The 22,963-nt window shown below is 45.4% G+C and overlaps 1 protein-coding gene across 1 annotated transcript in view; it reads left to right on the top strand.

Annotated features, from left to right (window-relative positions):
• Positions 1–15,906: 15,906 nt before the first annotated feature.
• The window catches only part of LOC145409290 (uncharacterized), a 155,068-nt gene continuing 148,011 nt past the window's right edge, over positions 15,907–22,963 (top strand). Inside the window, exons 1-3 of the mRNA XM_080279768.1 lie at positions 15,907–15,911; positions 15,959–16,623; positions 19,282–19,392. Of these exons, the coding sequence (XP_080135894.1) occupies positions 15,907–15,911; positions 15,959–16,623; positions 19,282–19,392 (781 nt within the window). The remainder of the gene's footprint in view (positions 15,912–15,958; positions 16,624–19,281; positions 19,393–22,963) is intronic.

Genomic DNA, 22,963 nt, shown 5'->3' with positions numbered 1-22,963 from the left:
GGGGGTCAGGCAGCATGGGAGTGGTGAGGCAGATGGGGTGAGGCAGGAATGGTGAGGCAGGAACAGTGAGAAAGGGGTGGTGAGACAGGAATGGCGAGGATGGTTGGTAAGGCAGGAGTGGTAGGCAGAAACTGTGAGGCAGGGGAGGTGAGGCAGGAAGGGTGAGGCATGAGTGGTGAGGCAGGATAGGTGAGGCAGGGGTTGTGAGGCAGGAATGATGACGTACTGTACAGTACAACAGAATGGGTGGCAAGGCAGAGTGAGTGAGTGTTACAGATATAGTGAGAAAATGAGAGGGGGTGTGTGTGAGAGTGAATAAGAGAGAATAATTATTTATGAAAGTGAACAAGAGAGTGAACAAGTAAGCCAGAGAAATTTATGACTGTGAGAATGAATGAATAAAAAGAGTATGAGAAATGTATGAAAATGTATGAGCACAGGATTTACCACAATACAAACTAGGATGGCCGGATCAGTCCCTCCCATCCCCTCCCCCATCCACCTCTCTGTTCAATACGCCCATTTATCTCACCCATTATTTTCATGTCCATTTTTTTCGCCCATTTTTCTTACGCCTGATTTCCTCGCGCATTATTTTCACGCTCTTTTGTCTCGTCCATTTTTCTCGCCCATTATTGTCACGCCATTTTTCCGGCCCATTTATTCACATGCCCATATTTTCTCGCCCATTTTCTCACGCCCAATTCTCTCATGCTCATTTTTCCTACGCCTATTTTTCTCAATTTTTTTTCTTGTGATTTTTTTTTAGTTGGGGTGGCAGATTTTATTCATGGCTATTTTTCCCAACTTCATTTTTTTTTTTTTTCAAAGCCAAGTTTTAGGAAGCTAGTTATTCTCATGTTCCTCTTTTTCCTACCTCTTTTTTTTTTGCTCTCATCTTTTCTTTTTCTCTCCCACTTTTCATTCAATTTATTTTCCTTACATTCACTCCTCACTCCTCATATGTTTCTTCTTTCTTTTCCTCCTCATTCTACCTTTTCCTCAATTTCCTCCTACACTTCTCCTTTTTTTGTTTCCTTCTTTTCCTCCTCATTCTGCTTTTTCCTCCTGTTTCATCTCTCACTTCTCCCTTCTCTTCCTCCTTTTCTTGTTCCTCCTTCTGCTTGTGTTCCCCTCCCTTCATCTAATTAACATAAGTATTAACATTGTCTATTGCTCTGATATTATCATCTCTTTTTTTTTTTTTCGTATTTTTTCTATTACATTCAGTGCCGCGTTATTTTCAAAGTCTCTCTCTCTCTCTCTCTCTCTCTCTCTCTCTCTCTCTCTCTCACACACACACACACACACACACACACACACACACACACACACACACACACCTAAAATTTCGCCTCTCCCAATTTTCACTTTCTTGAATTTCTTATCCCTACTTCTCACTTCCTAAAAATTCACCTTTTCTACTTCTCACTTTCCTCTGCTGGCTAACACCCTTAAACTGTGAGAGGATTAGCATATCTATTTTCCAATATGTAATTCTCTTTGATGTGATGAGTCAGGAAGTAAAGTGACTGAAGTGTCCTAAGTGTGAAGTAGACGCAGTGGAACATTAGAGGAACTTTGCCACTTACTGTTCCACTTGCCACCAAAGGGACGCCACTTACTTCTACATGGCCAAGTGTACCCTCTTATAATCCCACAACCCTTGGTATTACTACTGCAAAGCTGATTCCCAGTGTACTCAGCAAGACAGTTTTTGTGCGTCCTCTTGCGGGTCAGGTTGGAAGCGCACACGCACGTACACGCTCACACGCACACGCACACACACACACACACACACACACACACACACACACACACACACACACACACACGAAGAAAATGGGAAGCTTCTTCTGCCAACCTCTGCCGCTGTCCAATACCTATATACTACTACTACTACCAGTACTGCCACCACCACCACAACTACTGGTACTGCTGCTGCTGCTGCTGCTGCTACTGCTGCTGGTGCAACCACTATCACCAATAGCAATGCCACACCAATCAGACACATCCAAACCTCACACCACTACACACCACCACAACCAAATTTCATACAGGGAGGACCCATTACAATTGCAACAACTACTACAGTCATAACCACAAACCACCGCACACCACCCCTACGGCCACACCAATTAAAGACACATCCCAACCACACACCACCTCCACGGCCACACCAATCAAAGACACATTCAAACCACACACCACCACACTCCACCATTAACCCAGCGAGGAACCGAACGCGATATTGGGCAACTCGGCGCCTGAGTGGGAAGGAGGCAGACTAGGTCGTGGCACCCAGGCTGGCTCTCTCTCCCGAACTGTAATTGGACAGTGCCACAAGCGCCACTTCTCTCCTAACTATTGCGCTCCACCTTAACCTGCAAGCGGTGGTATTGTCGTGCCCCCCCCTGCCGTTTGATCCCATCCCACGTTTCTGAGTATTGAATATGAGGCTGGAGAGGGAGGCCTTCTCGTGGTGGCACTGATAAAACCGCTGCCCTGCTCCCTCTTCATCCTGGGATAGGAGGATAAGGAGGAGGAGGATGCTGGAGAGTAGTAATTTCAGCCTGCAGTCTAGTGGGTTCACGTTGAGCCGATCCTGGGGCCACAACAACAACAGTAACACCAACACGAATATAGGGCCATATACGAGATGGCATAGGGAACTCCGTTGCACTTTTAACTTGGCGATTTATTAATAATATTGTACATTCATATCCAGGTGGCCTATATATAACGCTTCGCTTCTGCTCCCAGGGGAAATTTTTCGTGTATTGTGGGGACAGCTAAGTTAGTATTATCAGTATCTGCCCTGAATCATTTACTCATTTCCTACTCTCACTGCACAACCACGCCCACACCAGCCGACTGAGCCTTCCCCCAGCACAAAAAATACTGGTACATGAGCTTCTAGTGGAGCGCTGTCTACGGCCACTCTGTATATCTGGTCTAGACTGTTTGCCAAAGTAACGTACAACAGGATTACATAAGAGTCTATGAAAAAAAATAAATAAATAAATAAATCGCTAATGAAGAGGTGCGACGAAATCTGTGCCTCTAAAATACAGCCCACAGTCTCATTCCCTACGTTGACGTATTGAAAATTTTACTCTTGTTTGGTCTACGCAATTTTCCTTTTTGGAGACATTTTTCAAATAGTAAAGAAGAGATTTTCCTTCATTAAGTTCTTCAGTGACAGAGACTCTTTCCTAAGCTGAAGGAGATCGTCTTTAAGAGTAAAATAAAAATGATGTTCTCAGCTTGAAAGGGTCAAGTCACACGCACCCAAGCTGAGCGAGTTACGAGTCCGCCCCTCCCGCTGTGCTGAGTGCTGAGGTTAGGTCAGATTAGGTTAGGTTGGGTTAGCCTCAGCGTGTCACAAAATCCATTACCTAAACTCGGGTGCGTATTGACCCACGTGTGCGTCAATTCACCCTTTCCGCTGGTGTGAGCTGAATACTAACATCTGTCGTTTGCTGAAAGGAAATGCGACGTGGTACAGCATCGTTTGATCTTGGTTTCTAAATTTGGAGATGGAAAACCGAGGGGAATAAGTCGACATCCCAGAAATTCAGTGTCAGGTAAAGTAATAAGAGTCAGGAATACAGATGACACCGAGGAGCGTCTGTCGGCATCAGGTGAAGTAATAAAAGGTGGCGGGAAGGAGGCCGCCCAACAGCAGTCCACGGGGAGACACCTGACACACACACACATACACACACACACACACACACACACACACACACAACAGCATCAGCACCTCCCAGCATCGGTACCAGTCCATCCATCCATCCCTGCCAGCCTGCCTGTGTCGCTGTAATGAATTGGGTACAAAGAGGTGGCTCACTGCTACGAATGTTCTCTTACACACACACACACACACACACACACACAACAGCATCAGCACCTCCCAGCACCAGCCCATCCATCCATTCATGCTACCTGCCGTGCCTCTGTAATAAATAGGGCACAAAGGATGGCTCGCTGATACGCATGGTCTCTTTTATGCAACAAAGTAAGTAATCCCCAGCACACATGAATGCGCTGGGGGGGGGGGCTCTGCGTAATGGTGGGGTGGGGGGTAGGGGTGGGGGGCAGGAGTACGGGGTGAGTGGAATGGGTGGGAGTTAAGGTACACTGGGAAGTATGGGGGTGAGGGAAAGAGAAGGAGCGTGGGTAAGTGTGTGAGGGAGTGTGAGGGTGTGGGTGTGGGTAGGAATATGGGTGAGGGTGGAGGAGAAACAGATGTGTAAGTGAGGGTGGTGTGAAGAGGAAGGAGTGTTGATGGAATGGTGTGGATGAGAGTTTATGGGGTGGGGGTGTGGTTGTGGGGGAGGTTGTGTGGGGTGGAGTGGGGTGTGGTGAGGGGAGGAAAGAATAAGATGGAGCTGTCCAGCGAAAGGTGAGGATAGGTGTGTGCAAAAAAGACAAGGGTATGTGAGAATGGGGATGAGGCTATGTTGATACAAGGTGGAGATGTGTGGATGGGTGTGTGTTTTGAGAAACGGTGGGGGTATGTCGGGAGAGAATGTAGTGGAGGTATATGGGGGGAGAGTGAGAGCGTTGGGATGGAGGGAGGGTGGTGGGGGTGGAGAGAGCGTGGTGGGAGTGTGGGAAAATGTTAGAAGGAAGAGTCTGCATGCTTCACCGCCTGCTGTTACTAATTTTTCCGGTTCATTTCACTCGGTTCATTGTATTCATTCTTCCACTACACTCTACTCATTCTGCACATCCAGTCTTCTCTATTCACCCTCCCCACCACACCATCTGTTTTCATCTCATCACTCACCTGCTCCACATTTTTTAAAATATATTTTTCTTGGTTCAGTTAGTTCTCTAAGTTTATTATTTTCTCTCTCACTTTATATTACTAATTTTCCTCTTCTATCTGCCCATTTTCATCTATTTTTATATTTATTTCATTGATTCTCCTTTTCTATTCGTCGACTTGTCTTTACTATTCCTCTTTAACTTATTCATTTTCCTCTTCGGTTCTCCCAAGTACTTTACTCACCTTTTCATTTGCATCATCCCATCTACTCCGATTTACATTATTCATTCCTCCAATTCACCCAGTTCATTTTACTCTTCCACACCTTCTCTGCTCCACCTCACCCCTGTCTCCGCTTAATTCAGCACCTCCACCTCCCTCTCAGCTTCCACTCAGCATCCACTAAATCCCAGTTCCTATTCTGGCTCCACATCAGTCTCCGTCACTCCCTTCCTGCACTTATCGGCCCTCACTTTACTCTCTCACTTGCCTCCACGTCGTCCTTTGTCTTCCTTCCTCCTTCCACTTCATCCCTTGTCTCCTACCCCTGTATTCCTTGTTCTCCTCCCTCCTTCCATATCTCCCTTGCCCTCCTCCCTTCCACCAGTTCATCCCACGTTCTGCTTCCACTTCATTCCTAGTTCTCCTTCCTCCTTCCACACCATCCCTTGTCCTTCATCCTCTCCAGTCGATCCCCTCCTTCCACTTAATCCTTTGTTCTCCTTCCCACGCCTATTTTAATTCTTGCATCCCTTTCTGCTTCTCCTTCATCCCTTGTCTTCCTTTTTCCTTCTATTCCATTTTATTTCTTCACTGCTTCTCACATAGCTTTCACATTCTACTTTGTTCTTCTTTCTTGCATTTTCATTCCTGCTCTGATTTCTGGTTCTAATTTATCCTTTTCTTACTTCTTCCTTCCATTTCATTGCTTCTTTGTCTCTGCTTCCCTCATTCTTGCCATTTTCTTCTCTCTCTTTTCTCTTATTTTCCTCTTTGTCCTTCTTCCTACTTCATTTTTTTCCTTGTTCTCCTTCCTCTCTCCACATCAACACCACACCATCACAACAAATTGCACCCACCACACACCAGCTCTACCATTACACCACAGCACCACTAACACCCACCGCAACTCTAACCACACCACACCACACCACATAACAAGCTTACCCACACTACACCACACCACTCCACCACCCACACGTTGCTCTAGCCATGCACCACAGCACATAACATCACATACGACACCACAGCACATCACACTACTAATCACACCTCACCACACCACACAACACGACACAACACCACGCCACACCTACCTCTTACTCTAGCCACACACCAGCACCACACAGCTCCACACTACGACGTCCCCACGTCACACCAACAATCACACTCTTTCCTGACAACTTTACCATCACACCACACCACACCACACCACACCTACACCTGCTCTAACCACACACCAGCTCCAGCACCACACCACACCATCACGGCCAATATTGCAATCATCCTGACACACGGCTACGAGGCACGAAAGGGTGCGGTGTGTGATAAGGGTGGTGGTGTGGTAGTGGAGGTGGTAGGGTGTGATAGAGAGAGAGAGAGAGAGAGAGAGAGAGAGAGAGAGATTGTAATATATGACTGGGTATATGGTGTGCAATATAGCAGAGCGTTTTGGTAGACACACGTGCTTTGTTAGAGGGTATTATGGTGTTGTGGTGTGGTGTGGTGCGGTGTGGTGTGGTGTGGTGTGGTGTGGTGTGGTGTGGTGCGGTGTGATGTGATGTGGTGTGGTGTGGTGTGGTGAGGTGTGGTATGAAGCGGTGGTACAGAGGAGAAAAGTGGTATGACAATGTATGAGGTGTGATTAAACCCTTCAGTTCGATGACTCACTTTTCAAATAAATCCTTTCTATACCCCTATGATTCTGTATAACTTAGAGAGTTTTTTAACTTCTCGTCGGTTATGGAAGCTCCGTAACACCTTTTCCTAAGCGATTTATTTTACTTATAACAGCATACTCTCCAATTCTGTATTACATACAAACTTCAAACATCTCAATTATCTGGATATATAGCAAACCAAAAGGATGTCAACCAGTCATATCTAAAAATAAATCCCTAAGGAAGAGGTGCTAGGGAACTTCTTGAACAGATGAGAATACGAACCATAGTATAAAATAAAAAAAATAACGCTAGAATATGCTAGTCATGGAGAAGTGCTACGGAAAGGACGCAGAGCCATACTTAAATGCTTTATTCTGCCATTGAGATACGTGAAGTGAATTGCAGCGTGACAAAATCCTGGACCAAGTTAAGATGAAAAGACTATGGTGTGTTTTCCAAAATTAATAAGCCGTTTGAGGGTAGAGAAAAAATAAAGACATCATCGTACTGAAAGGGCAAAAAATAAGGACTGATGGAGAATGTGATGGAGAGGAGGGTGGATGATGGCAAATGGTAATATAGAGCCAATAAAGGAACGCTTGGAAATATTGCACAGTTGCACGAGTGATGCATTACTGTGAGGCAACGTTGCAGCGAAGTGTGGGAGCGAGTGATTATGTGCGAAAAGAGATGGGGGAGAGAGGATATGGGGAAGGGGGGGGTTAGAGGAAGGAGGATGAGAGGAGTGAGAAATGGTGTGGGGAAGAGGGGAGGCAGGAGGGGTGGTGGGGTCGTGAAGAGGTTTTCTGTGTGTGTGTGTGTGTGTGTGTGTGTGTGTGTGTGTGTGTGTGTGTGTGTGTGTGTGTCGGGAAGCTTATGGTGCATCGAGGGTGAGGGTGGGATGTGGTGCCGCAAGAATGAGTGTGGGGTGAGACTGAAAAGGGGAGTAGTGTGGGGGAGGTATGGGTGTAGTGAGGATGGGTAGATGTGTGGTGTGATGGGGTGTGGTGTGATGTGTGGTGTGGTGTGGCGTGGAGTAGAATGGAATGGAGTGGAGTGAAATGGAGTGGTGTGGTGTGGTGTGGTGTGGTGTGGTGTGGTGTGGTGTGGTGTGGTGTGGTGTGGTGTGGTGAGGTGAGGTGTGGTGTGGTGTGGTGTGGTGTGGTGTGGTGTGGTGTGGTGTGGTGTAGTGAGGTATGGTGTGGTGTGGTGCAAGTTCTGGCTGTGTTTACTAGACCAGAATCCGCCTCTGTCTCTGTCTCCCTTCACTCTCGCCTTGCATGTAGTGTGTGTGTGTGTGTGTGTGTGTGTGTGTGTGTGTGTGTGTGTGTGTGTGTGTGTGTGTGTGTGTGTGTGTGTGTGTGTGTGTGTGTGTGTGTGTGTGTGTGTGTGTGTGTGTGTGTGTGTGTGTGTGTGTGTGTGTGTGTGTGTGTGTGTGTGTGTGTGTGTGTGTGTGTGTGTGTGTGTGTGTGTGTGTGTGTGTGTGTGTGCGTTTCAGCACGTAAGTATACCAATATACTTCCGCAAAAATATATATTTGTTACTACATGTATTTGCGAGTATGTGCGTGTGTAAGTGTGTATGTACAATAACAGGACATCAATATATATACAACAAGGCAAAAGAAAAGAAGAACCCAAGGCTAGAAAATATAAATATCGATAAAACAGAGTTCGTGGTGAAAATATTCTAACTTGCATTATACAACAATTATTCCACATTCGTACTAAAATCCCTCATTCATTCATTTATTCATTCATTGATTTATTTACTTATTTACTTCGTTTTTTTGCAAGTTTCCGTCAGTTTCCCCTGCACTGTGATGGAGAGGTGATGTATTGGAGAGGCGGGGAAAAAGGGGTGATGAGTTGCGAGAGACTGAAGAGAGTGTACGAGAGAGAGAGTGGGTTATGGGGCGTGGGAGATTACACACATTCTCTCTCTCTCTCTCTCTCTCTCTCTCTCTGTATATCTAAGTCATCTTTCACTCTCGTCCACTCTCTTTTTCCTGCCTCTCTTTGTTTCATCTGCGGTCCCCCTCTGCTTAATCCTTTCTTTCTCCTCTTGATCCTATTCTCTCTCTCTCTCTCTCTCTCTCTCTCTCTCTCTCTCTCTCTCTCTCTCTCTCTCTCTCTCTCTCTCTCTCTCACTTTATTCCTTTTCCCTTTATCTTTCAGTATTCTTTCTCTCTAATCCTTTTCCCCAATTTCTTTATTCTTTTTGTCTCCCTTTCCTCCCTTTTTATTCAGTCTTATGTTTACCCTTTTTTTCATCCCTTTTTCATTTTATCTTTATTTTATTTTACTTTCTCCCTCTCTCTCTCACACACACCCACACACTCACACATACACTCACACACACACACACACACACACACACACACACACACACACACACACACACACACACACACACACACACACACATTCCCTAACCCTTCTCAGTTATACCCACGCCGATAATAATTTTTTTTATATATCCTTCTCTCTGTCTCTCCCCTCTACCCTCTCCCTATCTCCCCTCTCTTTACATCCCTTTTCCCCTCCATCTCCCCTTTTTTTCAGCAATCTCCCCTCTCCTCTTCCCTTCTCCCCTCTCCCCTTTCTCTTTAAATCCCTTTCCCCTTCCATCTCCCCTCTTTCTTTTTCAACCTCCCTTCTTCCCCTCTTCCTTTCCCCTCTCTAATATTTCCCTTGACTAAATTCTCCTCCCTCCATGCAATCTCTTTTCAACTTTCCACCTGTCTCTTCCCCTCTCTTTCCCCCTTCCACTTTCCTCCACCAACCCCTCTTTTCACCAGCTTCCCCTCCTCTTCCTCCTCCCTCTTCGTCTCTCCCCTCTCTTTCTTTCCTCCCCCATCAACCTCTTTTCTTCTGATCTTCTCCTCTGCCCTGCCTTTTCCCCTTCCTTCACCAGCTTCCCCTCTCTTTCCATCCTTAGCTTTTCCCCTCTTTTTCATCAGCCTCCCCCTTCTGCCCCCCCTCTCCACCCCTATTCACCTCCTCTGACCCCCTCCTCCCCTCCTTCCCCTCTCTTTCTCACTTTTCCCCCTCATTACCCAATTCACTTCCCCTTATATCCACTTATTCCCCTCTCCCCCTGCCCCCTCCACTCTCCCCTATTCCCCTTCTCCCTTCCTCCTCCCCCTCCATCGCATCTCCCTCTTCCCTATTCCCTCCCTCTCTCTCTCTCTCCCCTCTCTCTCTCCGTCCCTTTCCTCCCCCTCTCCCCCTCTTCTTTCCTCCGTCCCCTCATTTTCCCTCCCACTGCCCAGATTTTCCTCTTCCTGTTCAGCTCCTTCCCCTCTTTACCTCCACATTAAGAGCTCTCTCTCTCTCTCTTTCTCTCTCTCTCTCTCTCTCTCTGTCCTTGTTGGTCCTACTCTCATAACTCTCACTCCCTTCCCCTCCCTACCTTCCATCTCACTGTCTCTCTCTCTCTCTCTCTCTCTCTCTCTCTCTCTCTCTCTCTCTCTCTCTCTCAGCTCCCATAACTCACGCTTCTCAATCGTCACTTTGCTCGTCACAGCGCTTCCTTATAATGCTCGCTCCGTTTCATTTTTATTCATCAGTCTCCCCTTCCCTTCCTTGTGTCATATTCATCATTCACTTTCAATCACTGTCATTTCCCTCGTTCACCTCCTTTCATCGTTTTTTCTGCTCATCTTCCCTCTCATCATCATCATTTTATTCCTAGTCCCCAATACCCTCGTGTTCGCAGATCTATTCTCTCTCTCTCTCTCTCTCTCTCTCTCTCTCTCTCTCTCTCTCTCTCTCTCTCTCTCTCTCTCTCTCTCTCTCTCTCTCTCTCTCTCTCGCAGGGGGGGAAGGGGAGGGTTAGAGGAGAGGGCGTTAGGTAAGCATACATGATTTTTAATTTTCCTCCTAAAGTGTAAAGTGAATGGAAACACGGTATTAAATTTCCTGATTCTATATACTTTAACACTTAACCCTTCCCCTCCCACCTCCCTCCCTCCCCCTCCCTCCTTCCCTCACCCTCTTTCCCCCCCCACCTTAACACCCCTGTTCCCTCTCCACCCTACATCCATCTCTCTCTCGTCACTCTCAAGGTTGCTCATCTCTCTCTCTCTCTCTCTCTCTCTCTCTCTCTCTCTCTCTCTCTCTCTCTCTCTTCCTATCTGGCTCAAATTATAACATAGACTATCCATCAACGCCGCTGTCTCTCTCATATTTTACGCCATATTGTTTTACAGGGCCATTTTTTCCGTCACCTGGAGAGAGAGAGAGAGAGAGAGAGAGAGAGAGAAAGAGAGAGAGAGAGAGAGAGAAGGGGGGGAAGAATAGAAGAAAAGGGAAGAGTATAGAACGGAAGGGAAAGGAAGAGAAGAGAAGACAAGAGAAAAGATAAGATAAGAGGAAAGAAGAGGAGAGGAGAAAAGAGAGAGCACACACACACACACACACACACACACACACACACACACACACACACACAGAAATAGGTGAGACTGGGAAGGAAGTGGATAGACAGAGGCACGAGGAATATAACTGAACATAAAGATAGGAAATTCAGGAGATGAGAGAAATGAGTAAAGAGTCCGATCGAGGGAGGAGGGAGGATGGAGATGAGTGAGCTGTCGGAAGTGATGTATGGAGACACAGGAGATGAAGGGAGAAAAAAAAATGAGGCAGGAAGATGAAGATGAATGAAGTGAGTAAAACGGAAAAGTGAGACGAAGGAGACGAGAGAAATGAGAGGAAATAAAAGGCAAAGACAAAGGAGACGAAGGAAATGAAGGAAAATGAAGGCGAAAGAATATGGAGATGAAATAACTGAATGAAAATGAAGGCAGAATGATAGGGAGAGGAGTAAAAACGAAGGTAGATGGTGAAAAATAATTTGAAATGAAGACAGGAGACAAAGGAGATGAGAGAAATGAGTGGAGATGAAGACAGAAGAGGGAAGGGGGATTGAGATGGGTCGAGGAAGAGAGTTGATAAAATAAGATGAAAAGGGAATGGAAAGGAAAATCAGGAGGAAAAAAGATGAGTAAGGGAAAGAAGACAGGATTAAAGATGGTGAAGGAAATGAGTAAAGATGAAGGCAGAAGATGAGGAGAGGGGCAGAGATAAGTGAAAGAAGTGACAGAAAAAAACAAACAGGACAGAGAATGCGAATGAAATGAACAAAATCGAAGGTAGGTGACAAAGGAGATGAGAGAAATGAGTGAAGATGACCAGAGAGGGAGTGGAGATGAATAAACTGTCGGGCTTGAGGTATGGAGACTTTAAACATGATAGATAGATTGGGAAAATGAAAAATAAGAGACGAGTAAAAAAAAAAATGATACAAAGATGATAGAAATGAGCAAAGATAAAGGCATAAAATACGGAAAATAAAAGAAATGAATGAAGATGAAGGTATAAGACAAGGAGGAAGAGAGAAATGAATAAGGATGAAGGCATGACACAAGAAAAATGAGAGAAATAAGTGAAGATGATGAAGAGAGAGAGAGAGAGAGAGAGAGAGAGAGATGAAAAGGCATTAAAAACGAACACAGGATATGAGAAAGAGGGCAAATACAAAGACAGGTGACAAAGGAGATGAGAGAAATGAGTGAAGATGAAGGCATGCCACAAGGGAAATGATAGAAATGAATGAAGAAAGAAAGCAGGTCAGAGAAAACAGTAAAAACGAAGACAGAAAATGAGACACAAGTTAAAAATGATGACAGGTGACAAAGGAGATGAGAGAAATGAGTGAAGATGACCAGAGGGGGTGAGGGGGGAGGGAAGATGAGTGGGCTGTCGGGCTAGAGGTATGGAGTCCTTCCCAGCCCAAAATACAAGGCTTTCCTCTAGCCAAAATTACAAGGTTTTCCCGCCAATTTGTTGTTTTTGACGCGAACTTGTTTCACAATAATTGGACAAGTTTTGGCGGAGGAGCAAGGTAATGGAGTGGGAGGAGGAGAAGGAAGAGGAGGAGGAGGAGGAGGAAGAGGAGGAGAACAACAACAAGAAGGAGAAAGGGAGGGAAGAGTAGGGAGCAAGACCTGAGAGGAATAGGAATGGAGTGGGGTGCTGAGGGGGGAGGTGAGGAGGGATGGAAAGAGGAGAGGAGACAGAAGAATAGGAAAGGAAGAGGAAAGAAGGAGGGATGGGGAGAAAGGGAGAGGAAGAGGAGAAGGAGAAGGAGAGGAAAAGAGTGGAAGTGAGAGGAAAAGAAAAGAAGAGAAAGTGAGAGGGAAAGGAATGGAGAGAAAAGGGAGAGGAAGAGGAATGGAGAGGAAGAGAGAGGAGAAAAATACCATGTAAAAGATGGATTAATCTGGGAGCTGAAGAGGGTGGAAGGCTGAAGTGGAGGAAAAGAAGGAAAGAGAAGAGGAGGGGAGGAGAGAAAGGAAGAGAAAAGAGGAGAGGAGGAAACAGGGACAGAAGGGACGAGAGCACGAGGAGAGGAGGAGGGATGTGAGGAGGGAAATGTGGAAAGGGAGGAGGAGAAAGGGGAGAACAGGAATAAAATGAGGAGGGGAGGAGGGAAATGGCATGGAGGAGGAGAAGACGAAAAAGACAGGACGAAGGGGAGAGGAGGGGGAAAAATGGAAAAGGAAGGGAGAAAAAGTAAGAGGAGAGGAGAGAAGGAAAGGGAAGAGAAGAGGAGGAGGTGGAAAGGTGGAAAAGGAAGAGGAGAAGGCGAGGAGGAAAGAGAAGAGGAGGAGAAGAGGAGGAAAGGAAAAAGAGGTGAGAAAGATGGAAGGAAGGAGGAGGAAAATATCATGTAAAAGCTAGACCAATCTGGGAGTTGAATGGAGTGAGAGACTGGAGTGGAGGGGAAAAGAAGAGGAAAGGGAAAAGGAAGAGGAAAGGAGGAAGAGAAGAAAAAGAAGAGCAGGGAAGGAGGGACAGAAGAGGGGGGAGATAGAAAGGGAAGAGAAGAAGATGAAACGATGGAATAGAAGAAGATGAAGAGGAATGAAGGAGAGAGAGGAGGAGAAAATGAGGGAGAGGAAGAGAATGAAGAGGAAAGAGGGGATGGAAATGAAGAGTATGATATGAGAGAGAGGTGTGAGGCAGGAGTGACTAAGGGAAAGAGATCAAGGGGAAACTTATATTTTGGAGGAAGAGAAATGAAGGAGGAAAGGAAAAGGGAAGGGAGAGAAGGAGAAACGAAGGAGGGATAGGCGAGAGAGAGAGAGAGAGAGAGAGAAGGGAGAACGGAATGAGGAGTAAAAGACGATGACAAAGAGAAGACACAGATAATGAGGTGAAATAGAGGTGGAATACGAAGGAGAGAGAGAGAGAGAGAGAGAGAGAGAGAGAGAGACGATGAGAGTAAACCGAGATGGAATAAGAAAAAACAAGAAAGGGAAAAGAAAAAGAGGAATGGATGAAAGGCGTAAGAGGAAAAAGAGGAGAACAGGGAAAAAAAAAAAAGAGGAAGGAAGAGGACAGTACGGAGACGTGGAGGAAAGAAAGGTGGGGAGGAGAAAAATAGGGGAGGGAGGGAGGGAGGGAGGGAGGGGAAGGGGAGAGGGGAGGAGGAAAAAAGGGATGGGACGATTATTAAGTGAGTTACCTGAAGGAAAGAAGTTGGAGGGAAGTTTGCGAGAGAGAGAGAGAGAGAGAGAGAGAGAGAGAGAGAGAGAGAGAGAGAGAGAGAGAGAGAGAGAGAGAGAGAGAGAGAGAGAGAGAGAGAGAGAGAGAGAGAGAGAAATAATGGCTTGGAGAGAGAGTAGGCATTAACCCCTTTCTCTGCCAACATGATTTTTTTCTACCTCTTTCACTGCCAACATGATTTTTTTCTACCTCTTTCACTGCCAACATGATTTTTTTCTACCTCTTTCACTGCCAACACTTATTTTCTCTACCGTTTTCACTGCCAACACGAATTTTTCTTTACCTCTTCCACTGCCAACACGAATTTTTCTCTCCCTCTTTCACTGCCAACACGATTTTTTCTCTACCTCTTTCACTGCCAACACGATTTTTTCTCTACCTCTTTCACTGCCAACACGATTTTTTCTCTACCTCTTTCACTGCCAACACGATTTTTTCTCCACCTCTTTCACTGCCAACACGATTTTTTCTCTACCTCTTTCACTGCCAACACGATTTTTTCCCAACCTCTTTCACTGCCAACACGATTTTTTCTCCACCTTTTTCACTGCCAACAAGATTTTTTCTCCACTTCTTTCACTGCCAACACGATTTTTTCTCCACCTTTTTCACTGTCAACACGATTTTTTCCCAACCTCTTTCACTGCCAACACGATTTTTTCCCAACCTCTTTCACTGCCAACACGATTTTTTCCCAACCTCTTTCACTGCCAACACGATTTTTTCTCTACCTCTTTCACTGCCAACATGATTTTTTTCTCCATCTTTTTCACTGCCAACACTTATTTTCATCAACCCTTTACTGCCAACACGAGTTTTTCACCTTTCGCTTGCTGACTTATGATCATTTTATTTGGGTTAGGAAAATGAGTTAATGAAGGCTGTATCTTTTTTTTTTTTATGTGGGGAAGAAGGAACCAAAGGCAACGAGCCCGCAAAACTGTTCCTTCCAAGAGAAAAACAAAATACAAGAGAGAGCCAAATTCAAGATCCATTCATTTCGAGATGCTTGGACACACTGCGTTTGAAAGACTGGAGATCATAGGAAGCAGGAAATACAGACAGAGGGAGACAGTTCCAGAGTTGACCTGTTGCATAAATGAAGGACTGGGAGTAACGGTTAACTCTTGCATTAGAGAGTTGGACAGAAAAGGGGTGAGAGTTTGCTACTAGACGGGTGCTACGCGCCCGTCGTAGAAGTGGAGGAATGCATGCAGACAGTTCAGAGGAACAGTGACCATTGAAGTAGCACGAAAAACCTCTCTAAACCTCTCTAAATCTGAAGGAAATCGTCCGGAAAAGGCAAAAAATGGATTAAGAAATACGTCGATAATGATGCTAAAAATTAATATATTTTTTCTTTGCAGTTACGACGCACGGAACAAGACAGAAGCAAGAGGGACGACCAGGGGATCCACTACTACCACCCCTACGACCACCACTACCCCTACCATCACCACCAGCACTGCCACCACCTCACTCATCCCCCCTACCATCACTGCCACCACCACCACAAGTAGTAACGTCATCACTAGCATCAGAAGGAGGAGGAGGAGGAGGAGAAGGAGGAGAAGACGTAGTAGCAGTAACACATATCCGGACATAAGTAACAGTTTAAGTAGCATCGAGGAGCACAGCAGTGAAGTAAGCTGGAACAACAAAAGCGAGGATGGTGTCAGTAACTTCACGTCCAGTAGCAACCTGAGCCTCGATTTAAGTAGCATCAATGGAAGTATCAGTAGCAGGAGAGTTGTGAGCGATATCGTGGATGAGGAATATTATAGTGGTAGTTTGGGGGGAAATAGTGGAGAGGGAAGTATTCGGGATGACAGCAGTAATGATAGCAATAGTAGTAGTAGCAGCAGTAGCAGTGGCAGTTTAAGTAGCATCATCAGTAGCAGTAGAAGTAGCAGAATCACAAGTAGCTACAACCAAGACGGTGGGATCAGCAGTAGAAGTAGCAGAATCAGCAGTAGCAGCCATGAAAACAGTAGCAGTAGCAGAATCACAAATAGCAGCAGCAGTAGCAGTTTAAGTACCATCCTCAGCAGCAGTGGAAGTAGCAGAATCAGCAGTAAGGACAGCAGTAGCAGTAGGAGACTCACAGACAGCACCACAGACAAAACCAGCAGACGAAACAAAATCACAGCCAACAGCAAAAACGTCAGCATTAACAGCAGAAGTGGCAGCAGAAGTAGCAGTCAATCATCCACCAAATCCACCTCTTCCTCCTCCTCCACCTCCACGGAGCGGCGGGAACTTGAGGGCAACGGAACAACCCTGGCAATTAAGGAAGTCGAAGTGGAAGACCAATCGGAGTACAGGTGTCGAGTCCACTACCGCCTGGCGCCTACGTGGTCCCAGAGGCTACTACTCCAGGTCTTAGGTGAGTGGATGGAGTGGGATAAGAGTGAGTGGGAGTGGGAGGAGTGGGGATGCCCTGGGATAAGTGAGGATGAAGGGGAGTGGACAGGGGGATGAGTGAGGGGAGGGAGAATGAGAGGGAATGAGATGTGGGAGAAGACAGGATGAGAGAGAGTGGGATGCGGGGCAGATGGGATGAGATGGAGAGGGATGTGAGGGAGATGGGATGAGAGTGAGTGGGATATGGAAGGAGTAGGGATAGGGATAGAGGATAGGTACGTTTGTATAACCGGGCAGCCTATATCAGCGCCACCACACGAAGGCGTCCTGGGATAAAAATCCGCGAGACGTTTGTAAAAGCGTGTGTCAGAGTGTCAGTATGAGGAGAGACAGAGCTTGCTGGCGAGGTGCAAAAAAAATTAAAGAAAAAAGAAAAAAAAAAGTGTGCATGAGGAGGAAGGAAAGAGAAGGGACAGAGGAGGGAGGGGAAGAAGGTGGGGGGGAGAGAGAGAGAGAGAGAGAGAGAGAGAGAGAGAGAGAGAGAGAGGATAAGGACAGAGGAAGAGGAGAGGAGATAGGGGAGAGATTGAGAGGAAAAGGAGAGGAGAAACGGGGAAGAATAAGGATAGGAGAGAGTAAGGGAAGAGGAGAAGAGGGAAAAAGAGTAAGGGTGGGGAGAAGAGGGGAAGAGAGTAAGGGGAGGGAAGAGGAGAGGAAGAGAGTAAGTGGAGAAGGACATGGACAGAAGGAGGGGGAGGCAGAGGGGCAGAGGAAGAAGAAAAAAGGGAGGGAAAAGGGAGGAAGGAAGAGAAGGATGATGAAAACAAGGAGGAAGGAATGGCCGAGTGGATTCAGAGCAGGATGAATGCAAGGCAGGGAGAAGAACTGCGAGAAAGGAGAGTGCTATTCGAAAAAGGTGAGAAGGAGAGTGAGAGAGTGGAGAAATGTGAGAAAGGAGAGTGAGAGAGTGGAGAAACCCAAGAAAAAGAGTGAGCCTGGAGAAATGGGAGAAAAGGACAATGAGAGAATGGAGAAACGCAAGAAAAAGAGAGTGAGAGAGTGGACAAACCCAAGAAAAAGAGTGAGCCTGGAGAAATGAGAGAGAAAAAAGAGTGAGAGGGAAGAGAAACGCGGGAGAAAAAGAGTGACAGAGTGGAAGGGAGACGGAGTGGAGTGTTGGACAACGTGAAAGGAGTTAAGTGTGTGTGATACGAGGCAAGTGGAAAAAGAAGTGGACGAGGGAATTTGCGGTGCGGTGGCGAGGATGTGGAAGTGAGTGGAGTGGAGCGAGGAATTAGGTGGAGGAGGTGGGGAGGGAGAGGAGAAAGAAGGGAGGAAGCGGAGGTGGGTGGTGCTAGAGAGGTGGGGTGGAGCGAGAGAATTAGGTGCAGCTGGGTGGAAGTTGGAGAGAGCGGGGGTGGAGAAAATGTTGAGGAAGGGGTGATGTGTGTGTGTGTGTGTGTGTGTGTGTGTGTGTGTGTGTGTGTGTGTGTGTGTGTGTGTGTGTGTGTGTGTGTGTGTGTGTGTGTGTGTGTGTGTGTGTGTGTGTGTGTGCGTGAGAGAGAGAGAGAGAGAGAGAGAGAGAGGTGAAATGAGTGGAAATTGGAGAGATTGTGAAACGGGCTAGAGAATAGGGAGTAGGATGATAGGAGGGAAATGGAGGAAGTGGAAGAGGAAGGAAGGAGAGACGAAAGTAAGAGGAAGGAAGAGAGGAAGGAAAGAAAGAGAGGAGAGAGTAAGAGAAAGGACAGAAAGAAGACAGTAAGAGATATGGAAGAAGAAAAAAGAAAGACGAAGGAAGGACTGAGAGAATAAGAGGAAGGAAGGTGAGTGGAGAGTAAAAAGGAGAAAAAAGATAGAAAGAGAGTAAGAGGACGGAAGGAGAGAGTAAGAAGGAAGGAATGAGCAACCTAAGTGGAGAGGATAAAGTGATTTGAGTGTAAATTGGAGATAGTGAGAGAGTGGAGTTAGTGGAAGTGAGTTAAGTGGTGGGGAGGGAAAGAGTGGAGGTGGGAGACGAGTAAACAGAGAGAAAGAGAGAGAGAGAGAGAGAAAGGAATGAACACGATAGGTAAGGAGGTGAGTAATGCCAGTTTGGTGGAAATGAGAGGGAATGAAGGGAAGAGGGTTACAGGAAATGAGGTAAGTGGTGAGGAGGAGAAGAGATGAAGCAACAGAAGAGACAGAAATAAAGGATAAAGGGAGGGTCGAGGAAGCAAAGAATTACGTAGAGATAATAAAGTACAAAATGGGTGAAAATCGGAGAGACAATGGGGGAGTGGTAAAGGGAAATGAGAGGAGGAGAGAAAGAGGAAGGGAAGGAGATAAGAGACAGGGAGAAAAAGGGGGAAGATAGGAGAAAGAGAAAAAAGGGAGGAAGATAAGAGAAAGGGAGGCAAAGGGAGGAGAAAAAGAGAATGAGAGACAGATTCGAATGGGTTTGGTGAGAAGAAAAATAAATTAAATTGGGTTTGAAATGGAAGGCGATTGGAAAAGGAGTTTGGCGAAATTGGATTAGTAGTAAGGGAAGAGAGAGAGAGAGAGAGAGAATTGGAGTCTGGAGTGGATAGTGGAAATGGAACAGGCTGTGAGGAATGCTAGAACTAAATCTAACCTACTTGTACTAACTCTAATCTCTAACCAGCCACCACCAACTCTAACCTCTAACCTCTGCCCACAGATGAGGTCGAGGGCGTGGTGATCGAGGACGAGCGTGGGCGTGGGGTGGGCGGGAGACTGCCACCCATAGCTGAGGGCGGCAACCTTACTCTTACATGTAGGGCTGCTCATGGTAAGATACACACACACACACACACACACACACACACACACACACACACACACACACACACACAGAAATATAGATGGACAGATATAGACAGATATATAGACATACGTTATATGTAGAGATGGACTGGCAGATATGGACAGATATAGCAGATATGGTTAGATGTGCAGAGGGGTTGAAATACATACATACATACATACATTCACACATACATACATACATATATACATACATACATACATAAACGTGTATCATCAACTATTCAGGTTTTAACCCATGATAGTGATTATTTTACTCAATTCCACCTATTATTCTCTCTCTCTCTCTCTCTCTCTCTCTCTCTCTCTCTCTCTCTCTATCTATCTATCTATCTATCTATCTATCTATCTCTATCTATCTATCTATCTATCTATATCTCTCCTTCGATGTTCTCTCCTAGCTATCGTCACACGAGTATATTCACTTTAGGAGGTTATGTAAACTGTTCTAACCTCATAAATAAAATAGAAGTAATAATAAGCTTGACTGCATTAATGAAGGTAACTATATGTGCATGAGGTGGAATAACTAGGCTGCCTCTTAGTGCAATAATAACTAACTTGTGTCTCTGCATTCAATTTCCTGTATTAAACAAGCTCTCTCAAATATCCCTCTCACCCCCCACCCCTCCTCCTCACCCCTCATCACTTACTTTCCCTCCACCTTCGCTCTCTCAAATACCCCTCTCTCTCCCACTCCTTCTGACCCCTCATCCTTCCTCATCCCTCTTCATCCTGAACTCCTCTTGCCTTTCCCCCCTCCCACATATTCCCCACTCCCCTTCCTTCTCTCACTCCTCACCCCTCCCTGTAGTTGTTGTTGCTGTTGTTGTAGCTCTAGGTTCATCTGAAAAGTGAACCCTGTGGACTGCAAGCTGAAGTTGTCCTCCTACTGCAGTCCCCCAACCTCCTTGTGGGGGGATTTGGAGGAAACTGAGGGACGTTTGTATACCCAGGCAGTGGAACCAAACAGCAATATCGGTGCCACCACGTGAAGGCGTCCCTCTCCATCAGCTAAGAGAAGAGATAAACGAATAACTAAAATAACCCCAACGCTATCATGCTATATTAATTAAGAGGTCGCATTTATTTCCAGTCAACGCTAATTAACTCGTTGCGTTAAATGAAGCTGGTCTCAAATGATAACCCTATTAGTAACAAAGCCATGAGCGTGGATGACCTATGATTGGTTAGTTAGGTCATATGTGAGAAAAGCATTGGCTGATATCAACAGTGGGTATCGATAATTCAGAATACATTGAGTCTTTACGTTCAGAATAAACTGACTCTTTTAAGTTATTCGACGACTTTGGGGAGCAATCAAAGGGTCAAAGTCTAATTAAGCTATTAAATATAGCTCTCTGATTTGTCTGTCTGTCTAATTGTTTATCTGTCTGTCTGTCTAGCTGTCTGTCTGTCTACCTATCTATGCATCTGTCTATCTATGTATATCTCCCTGTTCACCTATCTGTCTCTCTATCTATCTGTTTGTCTACCAACTTATCTCTAATTTATCTATCTGTCTGCCTAGCTATCTATCTCTCTACCTATTTCTCTCTCTGTTTAGTTATCTCTACCTGCCTGTCTGTCTCTCTGTCCAGCAGCATCAGAAACAGGATCCAGTACTACGAATCTGCATCCTTTCCATTGCACTTCTTCGTGACTAGCATCATATTCTAGTGTCTCTATTGCTACAGCTGAGTATCAACGATGGAAAGATGGCATATTTTAGGCCAAGTTAGAGTAGAAAGAGCGTAGTAATATTTCAGAAGTCCATACCATTTTTCTTCCACGTAAAACCTATGAGCCCTAAAATGACAGAAGGCTTATCTCATCTTATCTACCTTTATCTTACCTTAGAGACGTCTTTAGGGCAGAGGTAAGCTGAAAACATCCGGCGCACATACCTGAAATAGAAAAACAAGCAGATGTCACTAAAAATTTAATATAACACGAATAAGGCCGAAAATACAAAAATAAACCAATATCTCTAAACCTTTTAAAAGCAACACGAATAATGCCGAAAATACACAAAAATAAACCGATGTCACAAAAAATTTAATAATATAACACGAAAAAGACCGAAAAAATACCCATAAATCGATAACGTGAAAGCTAATAATATAACACAAATATCCACATCCAGATAATAACTACACATAATTTTAAAAGGTAATGGATGACTAATTACACCTGCATATCAAAATTGCCTTCCATGTGATTGAAAAACCTCACGATCAATTTTTGACCACGTATTAGAAAGAGCATTATACGATACAGTTTTGGAAAATGAATAATAAAAAAAAAAGTATCAAATTCCAGTTTATGAAAGACGATTTCCTTCAGCTCAGTCCAAACTCGTCGCAGTCAAAGGGTTATGGGAGGGCGTGGCAGGGGGGGATTTGGAGTAGCTAGGAAGGGGGAGCAGAGGGGGGAGGGGGAGTAGCGTGGGGGAAAGGGAGAGTACCGGAGGAGGGGGGAGTTACACCCTGTCCTGGCTCCGACATCAGCTGCTGAACCGGATAATTCATTTACCCGGCTACACTGATCGATTATCCGGACCCCTCCCTGTGTCTGAGGAGGTTTCTGGCTCCCTCTCTCTCCTCCCTCCATCTCTCCCTCCCTCCATTTCTTCCTTCTTCAATCCCTCCCTCTATTTCTCCCTCCCTTCATCCCTCCCTCCATCTTTTTTTCCCTCTCACTCCCTCCTCCATCCCTCCATCCATCTTTTTCTCCCAGTCATTCCTTCCTCCATTCCTTCCATCCTCTCTCATCCCTCTGTCCCTTCCTCCTTCTCACTCCTCCTTCCGTCCCATCTTCTCTCCTCCTCTGTTCTCTCCGCTCATCCCTCCATCCTTTCCTCTCTCTCTCTCGTCCCTCCATCCTTTCTTCCCTCTCTTCTCCTTCTATCCCTTTCCCTCTCCTTTCCGTCTCTCTCGCTCACTCCATCATTCCTCATTCCATTCTCTCCCTTTCCTTATTAAATCTTTCTAATTTCCTTCTTCTCCTTCTATCCCTTTCCCTCTCCTTTCCCTCTCTCTCGCTCACTCCATCATTCCTCATTCCATTCTCTCCCTTTCCTTATTAAATCTTTCTAATTTCCTCCCCCTGCCCATTGATCACACGCGAGGTCTGGGCTACAGGGGAAGATGAGAATATCGACACTGATCATTTCCGCATCATCAGCATAAATCGCTTTTAAAATAGATATATATTGTGTGAGAACAGCTTTGGCATAATGAAAACTAGTTGGTTAATAATGTTATACTTCAAGTTAGATGAAAATAATGAAAATAATAAGCAATTTCTCAAACAATGGGAATAATGGACTGTCTTGGATACTGTATTTTTCTTCGTTACGACTAAATCAAAGCATAACATTGTCCAACATTTTTTTTATATAATGTCAGAATTATTTTCACACAGTTTTTACGTATGTCAAACGCCATTTATGCTAATACTAGAGAAAAAAATAGCAATGTCAATATGCTTAACTTCCACGCAGCAAAAAACTCGCGAGTGGAATATTCCCGCTC

Source organism: Coenobita brevimanus, chromosome 80 (genome assembly GCF_032717465.1).
Source record: "Coenobita brevimanus isolate Jiangsu-jjx chromosome 80, ASM3271746v2, whole genome shotgun sequence".
Lineage (NCBI taxonomy): Eukaryota > Metazoa > Arthropoda > Malacostraca > Decapoda > Coenobitidae > Coenobita > Coenobita brevimanus.
This window is presented reverse-complemented; position numbering and strand designations above follow the sequence as displayed.